Source organism: Camelus bactrianus, chromosome 1 (genome assembly GCF_048773025.1).
Source record: "Camelus bactrianus isolate YW-2024 breed Bactrian camel chromosome 1, ASM4877302v1, whole genome shotgun sequence".
Classification (NCBI taxonomy): Eukaryota; Metazoa; Chordata; class Mammalia; order Artiodactyla; family Camelidae; genus Camelus; species Camelus bactrianus.
The window spans coordinates 80,540,781-80,561,258 of record NC_133539.1 but is presented as its reverse complement, the minus strand read 5'-3'; the positions used below and the strand labels follow the sequence as shown (position 1 = coordinate 80,561,258).

The 20,478-nt window shown below is 40.2% G+C and overlaps 1 protein-coding gene across 4 annotated transcripts in view; it reads left to right on the top strand.

Annotated features, from left to right (window-relative positions):
* The window catches only part of FNDC3B (fibronectin type III domain containing 3B), a 312,085-nt gene extending 294,400 nt beyond the window's left edge, over window positions 1–17,685 (top strand). For all 4 annotated transcript variants that reach the window (XM_074367878.1, XM_074367872.1, XM_074367879.1 and 1 more), the window contains 3 exons: window positions 2,112–2,278; window positions 4,800–4,927; window positions 14,175–17,685. In XM_074367878.1, coding sequence (XP_074223979.1) covers window positions 2,112–2,278; window positions 4,800–4,927; window positions 14,175–14,486 — 607 coding nt within the window. In that variant the 3' untranslated portion in view covers window positions 14,487–17,685. The remainder of the gene's footprint in view (window positions 1–2,111; window positions 2,279–4,799; window positions 4,928–14,174) is intronic.
* Window positions 17,686–20,478: the final 2,793 nt, after the last annotated feature.

Genomic DNA, 20,478 nt, shown 5'->3' with positions numbered 1-20,478 from the left:
CGACACAAACAAATGTTCTAATGGCAAAATTGTACAGTTTTTCATTCCTATCCCCTGTTCCACAGTGCTTGTTCTAAACTGGACTGCAATTTTAAAAAATTAATAAAACGCTGTGGTACAGGAGCAAAACAAGTTAAAGGAACAAAATAGCTATTCGAGAAACAGCAGATTTTGATGAATTTGAAAATTGAAATTATTTGAACATATACTGTTTGCTCAGTTTCAATTACGGTACAGAATTAGAGCACTGAATCTGCTTCGGGAAACGTCTTCGTGAGCATGAGCGCTGCTGCCTACACAGGTGTATCGGACTTCCTTTGCCCTCCTTAGGGCAGGGCGCAGACAGGAAGCAGCACTGTTGCTGATAGACCTCCCCAAACGCCTTTTAAAACTGGGCTTTGTTGTAAGTTTTCAGTGAAGATGTAACACTTACTTCTTAAACCACGACTTCCGTTTTGTGTGTGATTAAGGGCAGTTACTCTGGGTAGGGACTCTAGCCCGGGTGAGGCTGAGTTAATAGGTAGCTGTTTGCCTCGCATTAGCGAGGGGCATCTTCATTAAGGTGGTGGTATGGCAGGAGCGCTAAATAGATTACCATGGCATTTGTGGGTTTCAACCTGGACTCTGTCTTTTCCTGAAATTAAAAATGTTCAGTCTTCAGTAAAAGGTGCTTCCTAACACGTTGAAGCAGAAGCCACATTAAATAGGTGAAATGACTAGGGCTCAGGAACTCAACTGCAGAGGCTGATGGACGCATGGACACTTCAAGATAAGCATTGACTCTGGCAGGTTTTGTGCAAAAGCTGTTTAATCTCTGTGCGCCCATCGGGACTGTTCTCCAGCACATGGGAAAGCTGCTGCTCTCCATCAGAGAACCCCGCCCACACACAGGGCCAGCTAACCCACAGGGACAAGGTCAAATTCATCTTTGAATACACAGAGCCTCACACACAGCAGATGTTCAAGAAATGCCGGCTAAATGAATGCATAAATTCTGCTTACCCCTTCGGCCAAATTGGCCTATGAGACGTTTTGAATTGTGTGATTCTATCACTGACGGACTTCCAGCAGTATCTGAAGACAGCAGACTGTCCTCAGACGCTGGGACGAAGCACAGGAAACTGGGAGAAACAGTTGGCCTGTGTAGGAACGAGGCACTGTGGTTGGATTAAGTCATACAGCAGTTCTCAAAGTGTCCCTGCACCAGCAGTTTCAGGGTCTGAAAGGGTCTGGGTAACTTATAGGAAATTATATTGTTTCCAGATCTTTGCATTTAACTATAAAAAGACAAATGCTGACATAATATTGTAGTTCTGAGTAATCCAATTTCATCATGATACTAATTTTCTAAGACCCTGGGGGAAAACAAAATATAAGGCCTTATTTTTTATCTTCATTACCTTCTATGTCCATGTCTCATGGAAATATTAATTAGCAGAGAAGTATAGAACAGCCCTGATTCAGAGAGGAGAAGGATCCAGAAGCTGCCAATCTAAACTGTCCAGCCACCTGTGCTATTTCTGTTATTTTGATTAACCTGATGATTCTGAGCAGTTTTTTTTTCCATTTTACATATTTTCTCAAAGATGAATAATCCTAAATGTCATCTTACTAGTTTGAGAAAGGGGCTTTGAAAGCTCTTGGAAAGATTAAAGGTTAAAATTTAAAGAATTTTCTAGCTAAACCTCAGTTATTTAGAAAATTCTGGTAAAGAGGACATTGTATTTCTCGGGTACCTAGTTAGTATTAACTTCATTGCCTGGTACAGAGTAGAAGTTAATGTATCAGATTATATAAAAATTGTGAAAAATTTGTAATTGCTAGTTTTCGTTAGTAAATAAAAGCATGAACAACTGTTGTTTCTAGAATCTATACCATAATTAAAGGGATCTCATTCTAAGCTTTATGTGCTTAAATTTATGTTTTTCTTTTATGTGAACACATATGAGACATTAAACTTAACCATAACGTAGCAACTAGTTGGTTATTAATTCAGATAGTGTGAAAAGCATTTACCAAGTTGGGCTAATCTGCTCCACATTTGTATCGTAATTAATTTCTCATTACTAATAAGAGTTCAGGTAGCTAATGGATTCTGCTCCTTTCTCTAGGTTTATTTCAATCTACAGAGGACCCAGCCATACCTACAAGGTCCAGAGACTAACGGAATTCACATGCTACTCCTTCAGAATCCAAGCAGCGAGCGAGGCTGGGGAAGGGCCCTTCTCGGAAACCTACACCTTCTGCACAACCAAGAGCATCCCCCCGACCATCAAAGGTTTGTGGACAGTGTCTTCGGTTATGCTCTCCTGTGAGAATGAGGAGATGTTGGGACTTAGAGTGGGAGGCTCCATTCTGATCATAAATATACTCTTCTCATATTTCATGTATCAGCAAGATAGAATCAAAAGAACTTTCTAAAACAGAAGGTTTGGCAGTGGGTTCTCTAGGGGAAATGAGAGGCCTTAAAGGAAAAGGGCCTACCAGTGATGACCTTCTCAAGTATGGTAAATGTTTATTACAAATAATTTAGTGGTGAGGCAGTCACAGAAGATAGATGGACAAAGAAAAGAAACGGACCTGAGTGACAGGTGTCGGGTTAGGAATGGGGGTGAGCTCCTGGTGGTAGTGCTTTGGGCGGTTCACCAGGGGAGGTGTGAGTATCTCCCTTCAGGGGTTGGCATGCGTCTTTGGATGCCCGTGGTGCAAGTAGAGACTGAGGTGGGCAGGGTCCACGGCCCTTCCCCCACTCGAAGGCCGCAGCAGGGGCCTGTCCTCATCTCCTGGGGCATTTGTCTTGAGTTTGTGAGTGACTGGTTTACTCTCTGCCCCCTTCACGGGAACAGGGAACAGGGAGTGAGTGAAAGCCAGTCACCCAGGTTCTCCCTCCACCAGGTCTGCTGAGCCCTCGTCTCCCATTTTCAGCCAAAGTTCTGCCTTATGCACAGCAGACTGTCAAGGCCGGGCAGCCAGCAATAGCCGGGGCTGGCTGGGCCCTTCCCACCCAGCCTTGGCCCAGGCCCAGCCCCCCACGGACTCCAGAGCCTGTGCCCCCCTCTCCCCAGGAGTGGGACGCTGGCGCAGGTCCCTGCTGCCTGTCTTTGCATTTTTCCAGCTGCTGCCCAAAATGATTCTGAGGCTGACAGATAGACAAGCCGCCCACCTGAACCAGGTCTTACGTGGGGTATAGTGAGGGTTGGCTGCTATGTGGGTGGCTAGGCAGTGAGCACAGATTGTTGAAAAGGTTCCTATGTATCTGGCCTCAGGAGCAAAGCCGTTGAACTCACTGCCTCCACACAGAGGAGCTGTCAGCCCCCTCCGGGGCAGAGTCTGTTAAGGAGGGTGCAAGGCCTCCAGGACCCGGGTCAGAGTCTGACTCACTGTCTGGCTTGCATCCTGTGAAGGTTCCCATAGCTCCTTCCAGGGTACTTAATGGTAGATGCCGTCCCCCTGCTTCCCTGCCCCTCAGCAGTCCAGAAGCTCTGGCAGCTGCTGTTCCGTGTGACTGAGATACTAGTGTAAATGGATGTGCCTGTGGAAGGCGTTCCGGGTCACCTGGGCAGGAGGTGCCCTGGCGCTTTGTGCAGCTCCGTCTTCCAGCTGTAGCAGAAGAGATTCCTGAACACACTGGCTGCTAGGTTTGTTGTTGTGGCAGGAAGGTTTGCCACATTTACCAGCCGGCTAACTTCAGAGATCTTTCTGGCACTACCTTTGCCTCTGAAAGTGATTGCTGGGGGAGTTGCATTTTGTTGAAAACAGAACATGAAATCCGTAGCCCTTGCATGTCGCGGTACGTTTTCTTCAGAAGGGCAGTTTCCTCACATGTGCACTTGGGCAGGTCGTCTTCCTCTCTCTCTCAGATTCAGGAAACTACTGTCTTAGCTAGAGGACTGTTTAGTCTGATGAGTCTTTATTTAGTTTTTCCATAAATTGCTTGGAGTTTTGGCCAACTAATACCAATTTTTTTTTTTTCTTTTTAAGATAAGTTATTTTCTCAGAATTACAGGTAGAAATAACTGCCTCTAAAGAGTTCATGTAATTAGAAATTAGAAAGGAGTTACACATTCTAGTTAAAAATAGAAAAATGTATTGAATTAAGCTGTAGAGATATATCATAAGCTATAAGAAAATATTTTAAAATTCTATAATATTTAAAGGCTTTACTGCAAACTACTATAATTTAGCTTTAAACCAGAATGAGGAGTGTCCAGTAGGTGAAAAATAAACTAAAAAAATACAAATGTAAGCTAACTTTTAAAGGCTCATCTCAAATGTCGCCTGCTTCTCAAACCTTCCTTAGACTCTCCCACAGGTGTGACTTTCCTTCCCTCCCTTAGAATTCCCCAACATGTTGTTTATACTGCATTTTGATCTGCCTTACAGTTTTGGTTTTTTGGTCTGTACTTGTTTCATACCATTCTCACCCCTTCCTTCAACCAGGTCTTAATTTCCTTGAAAGTAGTATTTATCATACTTATTTTTGTATCCCCCAGAGAACCTAACAGCATAGAAGGTGCTCATTAGCCATCGGGAAAAAAGACAACAAAAATGCAATCCAGGCCAAGTGCAGTTACAAGATAATGAGCAAAGGATCTTTCACCAATGGCCTGCTAGACGTGGAGTGTCTTCTCTGTGTAAAGGGTGCCTTGCTAGTTTGATAAAGAGGTTGGGCAAATAAATTCCCCTCTCAGGGCAGACTCAAGCAATCACCCTCCCTCTGGGTTCTAATAGTACTAAAATATTGATTATTAATACGATACTTTGAATTTTGAGCTTGGATGTGTGAATTTGTATTTCAGCACCTCGAGTAACACAGTTAGAAGGAAATTCATGTGAAATTTTATGGGAGACGGTACCACCAATGAAAGGCGACCCTGTCAGCTACATTCTGCAGGTATTGGTTGGAAGAGAATCTGAGTACAAACAGGTAAGAACCGGTGCGCATGCGTGTGTGCAGCCCGTCAGGGTCAGGCGGCTCCTGGTCTCTGCCTGTTGCCGTGAATGATTCAGTGACCAGTGAGCTACATTTTTCTTAAAATCAGGCATAGAAATTGCCTCACATATACCCATCACCCAGTTCTTTAGGGTATACTAGCCCTAACTTACATTTTTTTTGTATGTGGTGGTACCCTTAAATTTTCCGTTCTCAAGCATAATCTTGTAAAGAGTTTTAAGTTCTGTATTTGATATTGGCAGTGATGTTCTTAAGTATGTAATTGAAAACTAAAGTGCCAGTGGTTTTACTCTAGAGGGAAGTAGTGTCAGCCTAACTAAGGAAGCCCATGTCCTGTCTGCCTTCTTTATAAAAGTTATATGACCTGTCAATCAGTCCTTGAGGCCTGTGACTCGGGAGCTCTGGTCATTGCTTGTTACCCTTTAATGTGCGTAGGACTCACCTGAGAATCTGTTAAAGTGCAGATTCTGACTCAGTAGGTCTGGGGCCGAGGTTCAGGCTCCCAACTGACATTGACATTGCTGGTCTGTGGACTAATTTGAGTAGCAAAGCTGTACAGATCACAGGATAAACTCATCCAGAGAGAGAATGGGATTGGAGTATAGCCAGATAAAGAATTTGTGGTTTTTTTTTTTATCATTCTTCACACCCTTTTTGATCCAAATTCTCAGAAAGCCCCACATTATCCTGTCATCGGCTATGGAAGGTTCCCATACTCTGTAGGTTTCCGCAACATTCCCGGGACTTATTAATTATGTGAAATCAGGATATAATACTGTTACTCCACTAGGAAAGCAGAGACCCATTCTTTACCAACACTTTTACTGTGGTGGGTGGGGGAAATGTTTATATCAACTCAGGAAGTCAAAGACAAATGCCACCTGCCTTCTGAAACATTAGTATAATTGTAAAGACCTCTTTATTCAACTGTTGAGACTCTGGACACACAAAACAAGTAGAAAATAATTTGATCCAGAGTTTTTTCTAATTTGCTGGTTGATGTTCCTTATATAAGTAATAAAGAATTTATTTAAATAAAAATGTTTAAATTGGGGGAGGGTATATATAGCTCAAGTGATAGAGTGCATGCTTAGGATACATGAGGTCCTGGATTCAATTACTAGGACCTCCATTAAAATAAATACACCTAATTACCTCCCCCCCCCCAATTTTTAATTTATATAAAGAATCAAAGAAAATTTTGGTAACTTTCACAGCGCTTTTATCTGACACTTCATATTAACAAAGAATGAATTGCTGTAAGCACATTTTGCACAAACTTTAAATATGACAGCCACCAGTGTTGATTAATATCAGTGGGTGATTATTACCAAAGTTTCCATCATTCCTCTTCAGTAAGAGCAAAAACACTATTGTTCCCTTTCATTTTACAGTCTCATTTTATACAGTATATTTCATTTCACAGTAAGTGATTTTATGTGTGTAACCGTTTCATCTTAGTGCACAGATATGATTGGTTTCAGAGTCTCAGCTCACGTAGAGAGCAGAGGTTCAGTCATCTTTAATGCTACTAGCACTGTCCTGTCCCACAGCAATGTAAAAATGCTTAAAGGATGAAATGCTACCAAATTTCACAACACATCATTTGACATTTAACAATATTCACTTCCCAACAGTACATTCCTTGCCTGCTCATCATTTTAAAAACCTTTTATTCCACCTACCATGCTTTCCTACCTGTACATGGAAGAACGTTCTGCTTCTCCAAGAACAGTGATTGCTGTTTCACACGGAAAAAGCATTGTTTGCCCAGTATGTATACCTCAGGCTTTGCTAGAGTATACGTTAATCCATTCATAATTTAGATTTTATTGGCAGATTGGCTGTTTTGAATCTTGCTATTTGTTTAATATCACATATTTAGACCTATAGCCATACAACTACTAATAAACAATCACATAGATGCCCCCAAATATGTTTCTTACTGTTAACAGCTATAAACAAGAGTTTCGTGTTGAAAATAGGTGAAAACATAGTACACCAGGGCCGGCTCAGTAGATGGGGATTAGCATTCTTCTCCTAACCATGTGTTTCCTGCATTTTCCAAGAAGTGATTAAGGCAGGTAGTGGTACATGAAAAGCCACAGTTGAATCAGGGACAGTTTGTACTGAGTTTTTTGCTTCTCCCTATTCAATAAGCATTAACTTTAAACATGATGTTTTGAGTACTTCATTCACTTGTTCTGGACACAAGATAGGGGATGAAACCTATTTATATTATGTGTGCAGAGAGTAACGGTTAAAATAATTATGGCCCCGAGACAGCAGGCTGTGCCTCTCGTTTACTTTCGCTTTGCCTCTGAATTCAGTCAGTGCTGAGCGTACGCTCCAGCAGAGCTACAGGCTTGGAGGAAGCGCTGTGTATGTGTCATTTGGGGCCCTAACTAGACAGGATTCACTAACGTGGGCTTGTTACTCATTTTTAGTTTCCCAAGACTGGCACACAGCTAGGTACTCAGTAAATGTTTCTTACGTGCACAAAAGAGGCAGTTTTAAAGGAACAGGGTTATTTAGACTTGCAGTGCTGAAAAGAATTAACTTCATTATAACTTAGGTGAAAAAAGTCACCCATAATATAGGACAGTGTCCTTCTGCTCCCATGGCAAGGACCAGGGCTTTTTCTCATATTTTGCTGGAAACATTAACTTTAACTCTAATTAGCTTTCTTTTGTTCAGCTATCATGATGTGGGGTAAGCAGCTGGTTCTAATTATGAAAGTCTATTAACTTGAAGTATTAAGTGCTCACCTAAAATTTTACTCTGCATTAGAATGCATGCATATATTTGGCTTTTCTGCCATTTAAAAAAATCTCCCAAAGCTTTTTTCCAGAAGCTTAAAACTTCTTTTCAAATAGTATTAATTATAAAGCATTCTTGAAAAGAATGAAAATTGTATGTACGGGCAGGTGACTGATTTTTTTTTTCTCAAGCCAGAACATAAACAGTTTAATAAATACATAAGAATGTAAAATGAAGTGATTCATATTCATTTCCTGTTCAGACAGCAATAATCTTTTACATAAAGTATCTAAACACTGAAGATGAGAAAAAGGTAACAGATTGCAAGAAATTACCACCTATTGGGAGTCAGAATTTGTGACAAATTATTAATTGTTGTTGCTCAGATTTGTTGCATTAAGACAACCTTTGAAGCATCTGAAAATTTATAGAGCTCTGCATTTCAGCTGGTGGGCATCTCTGTATCAATGTGTTTTGTATCATTTTTTAGAATATTATTTAGGGATGTGTATTGATTCTTTGTGGTATCACAGAAGGTGCTGTGAAGAAGGATCTTCTCTTTACCTTGACAGAACTATTTTAAAGACTTGAAGCTTACATATATTTTAAAGGCTTTTGATTTAGTTTCCTAACCCAGAAATTAAACAGGCTATGTAAAAATTTTAAAAAACCCATGCAATAAGACAGTCATAAAGGGTCAAATCTACAGCAAGAATAGATCAATGTATTTAACTTAAATTTCTTAGGTTTATAAGTCCCTTTAATATGATGAAGGCTATGACCCCTTACACCAGAAAAATGTTTATGTATATGTCCATTTAAAATTACATATGAAATAAGTTTATATTCAGTTTCATGGGGTTTTGTAATAGGACTCCTGGCTTATTGAGAAACTTAGGTGCTCTGTACTGAGGGATGCCTGGCGTAGAGCAGAACAGCATAATCAGTGCTCTGAGCTCACAGGCCCCCAAGCAGCAGCTCAGGAACAGTGCCTTGCCTGTCTTTCCACTTTGGCTCGGGGACAACGATGCCTGCCCAGCATTGCACCCTCCACAGAGGAGGCAGCAGGTTAGTGGATTCCCATTTGGGCTGGGGGTAAGGGGTGTTACATCTGCCTCCCCTAGTCATGTTTTTGGAGGAATTAACTCACCTCTCTGAGTGTCAGCCATGTTGTTGTAAAAGTGGAGGTGCTGATTCTCTCCAGGGAGCAGCAGTTCTGTTCAGCCATGAGCCCAGCCTGTGTAGATGACAATGCTGTGAAGGTATGTCTCCCTCTCCAGTTCCTGGGAGAAGGACAGCATTAGTAAAGAAACACAGGCATTGGTCCAGATCCAGGCCTCCAGCAGGCTCTCCAAAAGGCTCCCTGTTTCAAGGATTTGAGCTACACAGCATGTTACTTTGAATTAAGAGTCACGGATTCCTCATTTCAGTTATCTGTGTATTTCAATCCTCTCATTTGGAATACACATGTCAAAATTACTTTAAAATATATTGTATACCAAATCAAGAACAGAAATAGTCTTTGTAAAAATAATATTGCTTGTGTTTATCATGATACTATGATTGGTTACTTCAAGAAGGATAGCCTTAAATAGAGCTCTGCCTTTTAAATTGGGTTGAGGCATGAGGAAGAGCCCATAATGGTGCCCCTGTCAAAATGGAAACAAAGGGACACCAGGCACCAGCCTGCTTCCTGCTGTGGTGAGAGGCACAGTCCCAGGAAAGGTCACCTCAGCTGGGCTGCAGGCCTGGCCGTGATTATTTACCTAGAAACAAATCAGTTATCTCAAACCTCAGGAAATGGGGTATTGAGATTGTTTTAATTTTTCCTTAGGTAAGAATTCATCCAAAAGGCTTAATAAGCATTGTTGACTATTTCTTAAACGTATTAGAAACCCCATATTTTCTCTCAATACATTGAAAACAACTTAATCATTGTTAGTGATTCCATTCTATACAGTGATGGTGGGACCTGTGCTAAACTGATTTATGTGTGGGTTCTAATACTTAATGTTCATATGTACTTGTTTCTGGTAATTTTCTTTTTTCAAACTGTGGTATAAGAATATCTACTCTAAAGTGCTTAAGGGTTCTAAGTAGAGAACATTCACTGAGCATCTACTTTGTTCTAGCCATTATGCTGGTTGCTATGGAAATAATAGAACACAGCCCCAAATGCAATACATGCCATATGTATATAGACGATATATATATATCATATATATTTCTAAAGATAGTAACATTGTGTTGACAATGCCTGTGGAAAGGGGGAGCTATTCGAATTAAAATAGGAATGGCTAAAAAAAATTCATGACTTAAAGTTTAATTTCTGATTGAACTTGTCATTAAAGAAGTTTCCTTCAATTAGATATTCATTTTTTCTTTATTAAGCTTTTTGCCTAATGGTATGAGAAAAGTAGCATTCCTTTGCTTTCAGAATACATTTTCAGAGATCTTTAAGGAGTTAAAGTTGAGGACTACCATCAGAATTTATATATAAAGTCTCTGTTCAGGATTCTATGAATTGGGTTTCTGGGAAATTACTTCTAAGCCAACTTTCTTAGAATAATCTGGCCATGCAAATTCTGGAAACCACAGGAATCATTTAATCCTAGATATAAATGTACATAATGTTCGTTTATACCTACTTTCCAAAAGTCTCTCAGACATCTGTGGGGCATGAGGTTATTGTTTGCCATAAATTAAGAGGCCACACCACAGAAATTCTGCCCAGGTCTTTGCTTGTCACAAAGCGGGTTGGGGAACTACTTTCCATACCTCATATAGGAAAGGCAGTGCTCTCCTTCTGGAGCAGTGGGACCCAGGGAAGTTGTGGAGTCCCTGGGAAGACAAAGTCAGAGGCCGAGAGAAATGGACCCAGTGTCACACTGTAGTAATGAGATGAGGACTAAATGGAGGACGGGTGGTAGCAGCACTGCCTACCTGGATGGAAGCAGCAGAGCTGGGGCACTTCCGGTGGTGAGCATGCACATAGGTGTTGCAATTGGAAGTACGACCTCATCTGGGGTCCACCTCTCCCCTTGTTTGCCATGAGACATTAGGGAATTAACAGCCTTGCTGATCCTCAGTTTTCTCATCTCTAAAATGGAAGTAATACTCACCTGCTAGAGTAATCAGGAGGATTAAATGTGATAAAGTTGGCTTATCTCCATCATATTCCTTTTACAAAGCATTTTTCACATACAGTGCTTTTAATCCTCAACCCGCCTTGGGGTTAAGTTAGGTACTGGTACTATCCCCACCTTAAAGACGAGAAAACGAAGGCTCAACGCTATTACTTGCCGAAGGTCACAAACCTAGAGAAGTGGCCCAGCAAGGACTTAGACCTGGGATCCTGATGCCAGTTCCTGTTACCATGCCGGAGAGGACTATGCCTAGTGCCTCCTGGTGGCCAAGTCAGACCAGAAAGTTTCCCAGTGTTGCACAGAAGAAAAGAGCTCCAGCAGATGCAGTATTTGACCACTGGACAAATCTGAACATTTCAAGAGGTGTGGTCTCCAAAAGAATTGATGAAAGAGGTCTATCAAGAAGCCTTGCAAGCAAGGCTTAGATGGCAGCTTTTCTGCAGCTCCATAAACATCCCAGCATTAACTTATCACCACCATAGAATGGATTGTGTCCCTGGGCCATTGCCGATAGGAAACCAAAGCCCAGATGACAAAGGGACTGGTAAGCTAGTACGCTGGTCCCGTAGATTGCAAATCATTCTCTTCATGAACAGTCCCAGCAGTTTCAAAGGAAAGACATGTCGCAGAGAATATCAACTTGAGCTTTTAAATTTAGTAAAGTAAATCAAAATTACGAAAGTAAAGAACAGTCATAATGAAAAATTCTCTCTAAAGAAAAAAACTTACACCATTGTTTTCCTGAGACCACCACATGTTGGGAAATAATTCAGAGACAATACCGTCGCCGTACGTAGTCCGAGTTCCTGATTAGCTGGCTGTGTGTGGGTTGGGTCAGTCACCATGACAACAAGCTCATCTTAAAATACCCATTTAACTGACTCATCATTGGAACAGTGAGCTGTGAGAAAGGAGTGGTCTCCCAGTACCGCTGGGGGTTTTCTTTACAGCGCTTTTGTTCTTGGTTGCTCCAGCTGAGTTCTGCCTGTAACCCCACTTGCTAAGATACGTGCCACAATCTTTAAACAGAGTAACTCACGAGGAGAAATGTGCTTTAAATGTTACAAAGGGAATAGCAAAAGCGAGAGTGAATCTGGAAAAGTATCAGAAACACTATTGGTTTTCTAGGGCTTAGTCACTAAATAAAAGTACAGTAAGACTCAAGGTCTAGTTGTAGAGTTTGAAAATGGGGGACGAAAACTCTGAAAAAGGCCGGACATCAGGTGAACATCGGGAGTCCGATCCCTTTTGTGAAGTGTGATCCTTTTGCCGTCTTTCTGTTGGCGCAGCACTGGTGAGTGAGTGGCCAGTGCACTTGTGCTCACGGGCAAAGTAGCCCACTTCTTGCAGAAGTTTACACAGTAGTGTTTGGACACACTGAGCATTGTGGATTCCCACTCATTCTCTTTAGTTGGCGAGTGTTTCAGACAAAGTTGAGATTGTTGGAAATACTATTTTCTAGAAAATTTGTATTAGTGGGCAAAATTCACAGCTTTACTAAGGTGGCCTGTCACTAGGTTGAAAATGCCCCTGTCACTTTTAATCGCTGTGTTCTAAGAATATATTTAGAGCTGTTTTAAGTTCTGAATAGTACTAGTGACAATACTAGCTAATTTTACCGTGCAGTTGCTTATGTACCAGGCATGTTTTAAGCACTTTACAGGTTTTAACTCAGTGCCACTCAGCTAGAAAGTGTTCAGTTAATTTCACTTGTTTAATTATTCATCAACCAGCTCTCTTAACTGATTTGGTTGAGTTCCAGCTAGTTTCTTCCTATCTCTATTTATGGACTCTAATATAAGCCATGGATTTTTATATAATTTTAAGCTGATTATTTCCTCTAAGTTTTTTGAGGATTAGTATCACTTTGATAGAAGAACCATGTAAGACCTACCTCCTCCACCCTCCCTTAAAGATTCCTATTATCTTCAACTCAAAGGGTGATAAATGTAGTGTTCAAGTCCTTGTAAGCCTCATGGTGATTATATTAGAGTTAACAAAGGAGAAGAAAACATCCTAGATCCCTAACGGAAAAGAATAGCTTAGTCATACAGACAAGAAACACTAAAGACAGATAGACATTAGATTAATTGTTAATTTGTGATAAACTGGACTGCATTAAACATTTCTCAAAAACGATTAGGTAAGCCACAAAGCTAGGAGAGAATATTCACAACACAATCTGACCAAAAGAAAATCTTACATCCAGATTATATAAAGAGCACTTATAAATTATAAAAGCAAACAAAAATAGGCAAAACAGTTGAACATACTCTTCACAAAAGAAGGCATATGAATAGCCAATGAGCACATGAAAGGTGGGAAACACCATTAGGCATCAGGGAAATGCAAATAAGGTACCATTCTTACCCACTAGAATGGCTAAAATATAAAAATGACAATAACAAATGTTGGTGAGGGGTAGAGCAACTGGAACTCATGCTTGGCTGGCAGGACTGCAAAGGACTGCTTGGGAAGGCTGTTTCTCAAAGTTAAATATAGACTTATGACCCTGCACTTCCACCCCTTGGTATTCACACAAGAAAAAATAAAAACTTACATCCTCAAAGATTTGTGCAAAAATGTTCATAGTAATCTCACTATATAAAAACTCCAAACTAGAAACTGCAAATGTTTCTTAAAATAGATCAAAGTATAGGCATATATGATGGGATACTTCTGCAGTAAAAGGAATAACTACTGAATCCGTAACATGGGTAAATCTTGTAGGGACAAGAGAACGCATAGTGTTTGATTGCATTTATGTGAACTTCTAGAGCAGCCAAAACGAATTAACAGAACGAGAAATCAGAATAGCGTTTACCTCTTAGGGGTGGAGGTGGATATCTTGATGGAGTAGTGTTACCTGCTGTAGCCAGTTGTCAAAATCATTCAACTGGAACTTTTCATTTTATTTCTATATTTTTGTCTCTATTAAAAAATGTTAACTTGTTCTGTGCACCAAGATCACAGAGCCCTTTGTAAGAATCAAATCATCTTCTGATTTATAGCCTAAATTACTAAAATTTAGCTAGATGCATCTTGATTACGTGTGTCAGCTGCGATTCTAGCCAGTGCCTTATGTCTTGTCAGTGTCAGAATCACTGAATTTGTTGTGCTTTATTCGGAGTAGGTGAAGTACCTTTTTTATGGATGAAATAGAGACTGGGAGAGCTACCTTTCCATATAACTTTTGTTGTTATGAGTTCATTTAAACCAAGCCTGGTCCACAAGGCCCCTGCTGTTATATAAATATGACTTCAGAGACCACACTGTCATAAATTAATTGACCAGGACTGTCCGTTTTCTTGCAGGTGTACAAGGGAGAAGAAGCCACATTCCAGATCTCAGGCCTCCAGACCAACACAGACTACAGGTTCCGCGTGTGTGCGTGCCGGCGCTGTGCGGACACCTCTCAGGAGCTAAGCGGGGCTTTCAGCCCCTCTGCGGCTTTCGCGCTACAGCGAAGCGAGGTCATGCTTACCGGGGACATGGGGAGCTTAGATGATCCCAAAATGAAGAGCATGATGCCTACTGATGAACAGTTTGCAGCCCTCATTGTGGTTGGCTTTGCAACTTTGTCCATTTTATTCGCCTTTATATTACAGTACTTCTTAATGAAGTAAACAAACCCAACAAAACTAGAGGTATGAATTTAATGCTACACACTTTAATACACACATTTATTCAGATACTCCCTTTTTTAAGCCCTTTTGTTCTTTGATTTATATACTTGTTTTACAGATTTAGCTAGGGAAAAAATATCAGTGTTTTGGTGCACCTTTTTGAAATGCAAAACTAGGAAGAGGTTAAACTGGATTTTTTTTAAAAAAAAAAAGCAAACCAGATACCAAAAGCTAGCTTACGTTCTCTCTTAAATTTTCAGATTTGCCTTTATTCTATTTTTTCACTGATGTCTTTTGCAAGCCTTTGATTTTTTTTTTTTCCATGTTACAGTTTAGTAATTTATATTCACCAGTCACTTCTCACGTCTTGATCATCTGTTTCTGTGAACATGAGTCACAGTGCATGTAGTTACAGGGCTAGGATTTCAGTGTTGTCGGAGTCTTACCACACAACCACCGCCACATCCAGAGATGTGTTCACTCAGATAAGGCTGCCCTAAACAATTGTTTTGTCACTCAGTTAAACTTTATTAGCTCATCGAAATGAAAATGTGTACTTTAATCTGAGATGTTTTAATTATCTGTATTTCTTATGATTTTAACACTATGAGCTGCCTGTCTAAGAAATCAAGTAACCAAAATGCACCTATAAATTGTGGAGCATTGTAGATTTTACCACGTCAATTCATAGCAGTAACTTTACGAGGGCATTGTGCAATAGTTAGTTTCCTTGTTCAGCTATTTTAAAAGCTGCTTTAACTTGTTTGTCTTTGTATATAACTACTTCTAATCTAATCACTAGAGTTATTATATATTCTGTTATGTTTGACCAGAATTATATGACGAGAACTGGTGACAGTTTAGTGCCTCTGCCCATTGTCCATGATTTACACTAATTGTGAGCAGTCTTCTTACATGTCAGCTCATTCTTCTTGAAAGATTTGCCTTTAGGCTGTTCTTTGAGGTATCAATGAAGTGATTGAATTTCAACACCTTAATTCAGTGCACATAATATGAATCTAACAGCAGATGAAAACTGATAAAACCCAAAAGAGTCATCTAAATTTGTAGTTCCTATTTCTGGGGTTGACCTGGCCACGTGTGGAGAGGGAATGGTCTTCGGTGGTAAGTAAGCACAGGGTGTTTGGGGGTCAAGGAGCCTAGATTCTCTCCCTGGATCTGTCACTAACTTGCTGCGTGACCTGAACACGTCACTTTACCTCTCTGTGCCTCAGTTTTCCCATGCATTAAAAATAAAAAAAAAAAACAAAATGGGGATTCTAATGTTTGTAAGTGCTTTGAGATCCTTGATCAACAGGTGCTATTGGAGTGCAAAGTGTTACTCTTGCATGTCTATTTTGAGTCATGAGATAATCAGTTTTAACCCAAAGTCATTGGATTATTTATATGAAGTCCATAATGTTCGCGTACCTCAGGGACATTTAAGAGTTGGAGGTGCAAATATATTCCAAAAGGGTGCAACAGACACAGTGTATCCCCCTGCTTCTGTTTTTGTATATTTTTGCTACTTGGTTTTTCTTGATCATAGCTATTTTGTGCTTGGTCTATGTTGTCTTAAAATGCAGTATCCTGTACTAGCTTAAAATATTCCCATACCAAAGTCATGGGGAAACCAACATTATTTTGTTTTTGGTTTATTTATACTATATTCTGCATACAGTACTTTAAATGCCAATTACAGTGCAATCTTTATTTATTGTAAAATTTTTAAAATGTACTTATGTACTAATTTTTCCTTACTGTAGCATGTTATTTTGTGTTTTATACTTTTGTAATTTTAGGTCAGTCTTGTTCCTCGGCAACATCTGTAGTATTATCATTTTCTGACATTTTCTTGTTTTTAATGAGCATCTAGTGCATTAAATGCCAAAAAAAAAAATCCATTATCAGTGATTGAAACGTTTACATGTACCCCAAAAAAACCGTAATCATCTCTTGAAAGAAAGTGCTAAGATCAATGAATTATTCTGTGTGCCTACATTGATGTAGTAAGTACTAGAAAAGTTCTGTATTTTGTTATTGACTATAATTATTAGTTTAATTAGCCTTGCAAACTGATGGCATCAAGGTAAATATATTTTTGCCAAAGTTCAGGCCTTCCAAAACTCATCCCTCTAAAATGTGTGTTATGACCCACTCTGACGGTGCACCTGCATCTTCTGAAACAATTTCATGCAGGTGTTTTGGGGAGAAGGCATTTTTTAAGCAATGAAGATTCAACTGAGTCGAAGAACCCTGTTTGCAGGAGAACAAAAAGCGTCCCTTTTTGGAAACACTTCAGAACTGCTGCTATAAAGAAATCCTCTGAATTGGTTGAAATTTTTTAAATGAAATAATATTTTAGGCCAAAATTGCTATGAACATTTGATCCTTTTGAGATTTTCGTACTATCTATCTGTGTAACCACCAAGAAGCTGAAGTGTGTGAAACACTAGCTGACGGCACTTTATTTTATTGCTCTCCATTATTTGGTGTTCATTGTAATCCCTTCAGTCAAAAAGTTGTTACTCTATCTGGCACTGTTTTCTATCACAATATGTGTACGTGATATTGATATATAACTCTATATATATTGCCATTACACATGAACAATAAAATAAAGTGTTATGTTAACCTTCTCTCTTTGCCCTTTTGCAATATGTAGGAACGAGTGAGTGGCTTTCTGATGCTCTGTATGTCAGACTCCTCCCTGGCACAAGAAATTCCAGTCGTGTGAAGCAAAATGTCCTTTGTCCTCAAAGACATTGTTTAAAAAGAAAACTTTTTTAAGAAGATTTTTTGCATATTATCTGCCTTGTTCCTATCAACTTGAAACGTTGGCATTTTCTAACCGCGTTTTGTTGGCTACAGTGATTCAGTATTCCTGTCGAAATTGAAAAGTGCCCTAATTGAATGTGTTTGAATGTTATCCTTGCACAATTCTTTAAATTGAAAGACAAAATGTTTTACCTCACTGTTGGACATACATTCCAAGCTTTTCAACTTTAGGAGAGAAAAAAATAATCGTATGTTTTCCTGTATTGTAAATTTTAGACTATTTCATATACATTGTATTAAAACTGCCATATCAATTTTAATGTATAGATTTTGCAAATACTATGCTATATGTAATACCTAACTGTACCTGTAGTGTATATGTAATATATTTATGCCCAATAAATGTTTTAATTCTTTCTGACTTTAAGTAGGGTTCTTCTGCCATGACTAGGATTGCTTTTGTTGTTGTTGTTACTTTTTAAAACCTTAAACCACATCCCAGAAGTCGTAAATTCAAATGCCTGGAGAGGCCAGGCGGGGGTGCAGTGCAGGGTGCTTCCTGTGCCATCTGAGGGGCGGCTGCAGCCCAGCCCTTGTCTGAGGTCCTGCGGGATTGCCACCCGCCATCACCAAGGCTGATGTTTCACAGAAACTATGAGTCAGACTTCCGTGTGTGAGCCAGTGAACATGGGAATGTGGACCAGACAGGCCCGGGGGGCGCCAGTTCGTTGTCAGAGTCTGCGTGGATAAAGGACCTCTTTGTCTAACATTTTCTCTGTATGCCAAACCCAGGAGCCCAGGTCTACCCCCGTGACTCGCCCAGTTTTGACCTCCTTCCCTCCTCCAGGTCTCATTCCACAGCAACAGCAATAAAGTGGGATGTGACCACCGTGGCCACGGCTTCATCATTATAAACTCTCTCTTCCCCACTCTATGAGGGAAAAGTAAGTGGAGAAACTAATTGTTTATAGGAGAAAGAGAGCTTTGAGTTACAAAGAAGAGTAGGTCATTCTTTGCGGTCAGAGTAACAAGTTGAACACATCAAGTTTTGCATGCTCCAGACTCCACCCCTAAAAATACGGTAAAGGATTTTTTTAAGTCACAACTACTCTCGACACTGGGAAGAAGGAGAGAGAATTATTAGCACCAGAATTTTAGAAACCCGACTGAAGAAAGCCACATTCTAATTTAGTAAAGGGAGAAATGACCGCCAATTCAGTTTACACGCAGAAAGTGCTGAAGGCTTACAAGTGGACAGAAGCGTGTCCCTCTGACGTGACCGTGAAGAGGGAGGGAGGAGTCCAACGTGGTAGGAAGCTGTTTAAAATGCTGTGACATCCATAAAGTCCCTCCCTGTCTTCTTCAGCTGGGCAGCTGCCCCTCCACCCTGGAGAAACCAGAAGTTTATCCACAGGAGAAGGTAACATTCTCCCAGTCCAGGGGCTATTTTAAGAGTTACCTGAAGATGAAATGGTTCAACAGGAGCACCCTTAGTAATTCTCAGCCATGGCTACACAGTAACACCACCCGGGGAGTTTTTCAGATTCCCTGTGTTCAGACCCTACGCCAAGAACATGAGTATTTCTGGAGCATCAATGTTTTTTAAAGCTTCCCAGCTGGTTCCATTGTGCAGCCACCGTCCTAAGGTGAAGCTCTCAATTCACTATCCTATAGCAGCCTTTTAGTCCTCTAGCTTCGCCAACCAACAAGGTAACCCGACATCTGATGAAAGCTGCTAACATGAATGCAACATCCAAAGCCACCAGCTTGGAAGAATCAGAGGCTAAGGGAGAAGCAGCTTCAGCAAACTATCGTATCCCCAGAGAGATGAGAAAAGTCATGTGCAGACTAAGGGTAGAAAGCTATGGAAAAGAACACCTGAAGAACGTGGGAACACTCAACTGTAAAAAATAAAATGATGCCGTTTGCAGCAACATGGATGGACCTAGAGATTGTCATACTAAGTGAAGTAAGCCAGAAAGAGAAAGACAAATACCATATGAGATCCCTTACATGTGGAATCTATAAAAAGGAGACAAATGAACTTAATTACAAAACAGAAATAGACTCAGATATAGAAGACAAACTTACGGTTACCAGGAGGGAAAGGAGGAGAGAGAAATTGGAAGTTTGGGATTTGCAGCTACTAACTACTGTATATAAAATAGGTAAACAATAGGTCCTACTGTATAGCACAGGGACTATATATTCAATACCTTATAAATAGCCTATAGTGAAAAAGAATATGAAAAGGAATATATGTATATACAAATGAATCACTATGCTGTACACCAGAAATTAGCACAACATTGTAAATCGACTGTACTTAAAAATGTGGAAACATTCTTGAAAATTAGAAACTCAGTAGAATGGTTAGAAGCTGGAATTAAGAGAATAACCAAAAAAAAAAAAGAGTTTTATAAAAAAAAAAATGAAGACATGAGGATAACACCAGGACATTCAATATCCAAATAACAGAACTCCAGAAAGAACAGAGGAAATCTGTAAACACATGAGTATCCAGAGTAGAAGGACACAAAAGTTGCTCAACATGATGGATTAAAATAGGGCCTCTGGCAAGACACACCGTCTTAAAATTTCAAAGCAGTAGGACCAAGAGAAGCTCCCCCAAAACCAATCACACGGAAGGATTAGAAATCAGAGTAGCTTTATACTTCTCAGTAGCAACACTGGAAGCTAGAAATCAGGCAAGATCTTGAAAGGAAAAGATTCCCTACCTGTTTACTCTCAGTCAGGTGTTAAGTATCAAGATATTTTTAGAAACTGGAGCGCTCACATACTTGCCTCCCATGCACCCCTTCTCAGGGAGCTGCCCGAGATAATGCTCTCCCGTATGAGTGAATAAACCAGGAAAGCAGCATCCGTGGGATTCCACCTCTGGCGCTGTTTGTGCGGGTCAGGTGTTGGCTCTCTGGCCCTTTGCCTCAGAAGGATTTATACAACTTTGATTTTAGCCCTTCCCTACCCCCAGTCCTGGTGTGCACGTAAACACATACACACATGCTTCCGTGAACAGAGAGTATAAAATGAAACTTTTGAACACTTCTCAGGATATTTGCCTTAAACTAATTAAAACTAACAGATCTGTGTGCAGGTACCCATACCCTTTGTTCAAGGTGGTAACTAAAGAAAGTTCCCACCCCCACTGCTAGACTCTAAGTGCCTCAAAAGCTGAGGGGAGGGAACAGAAGGT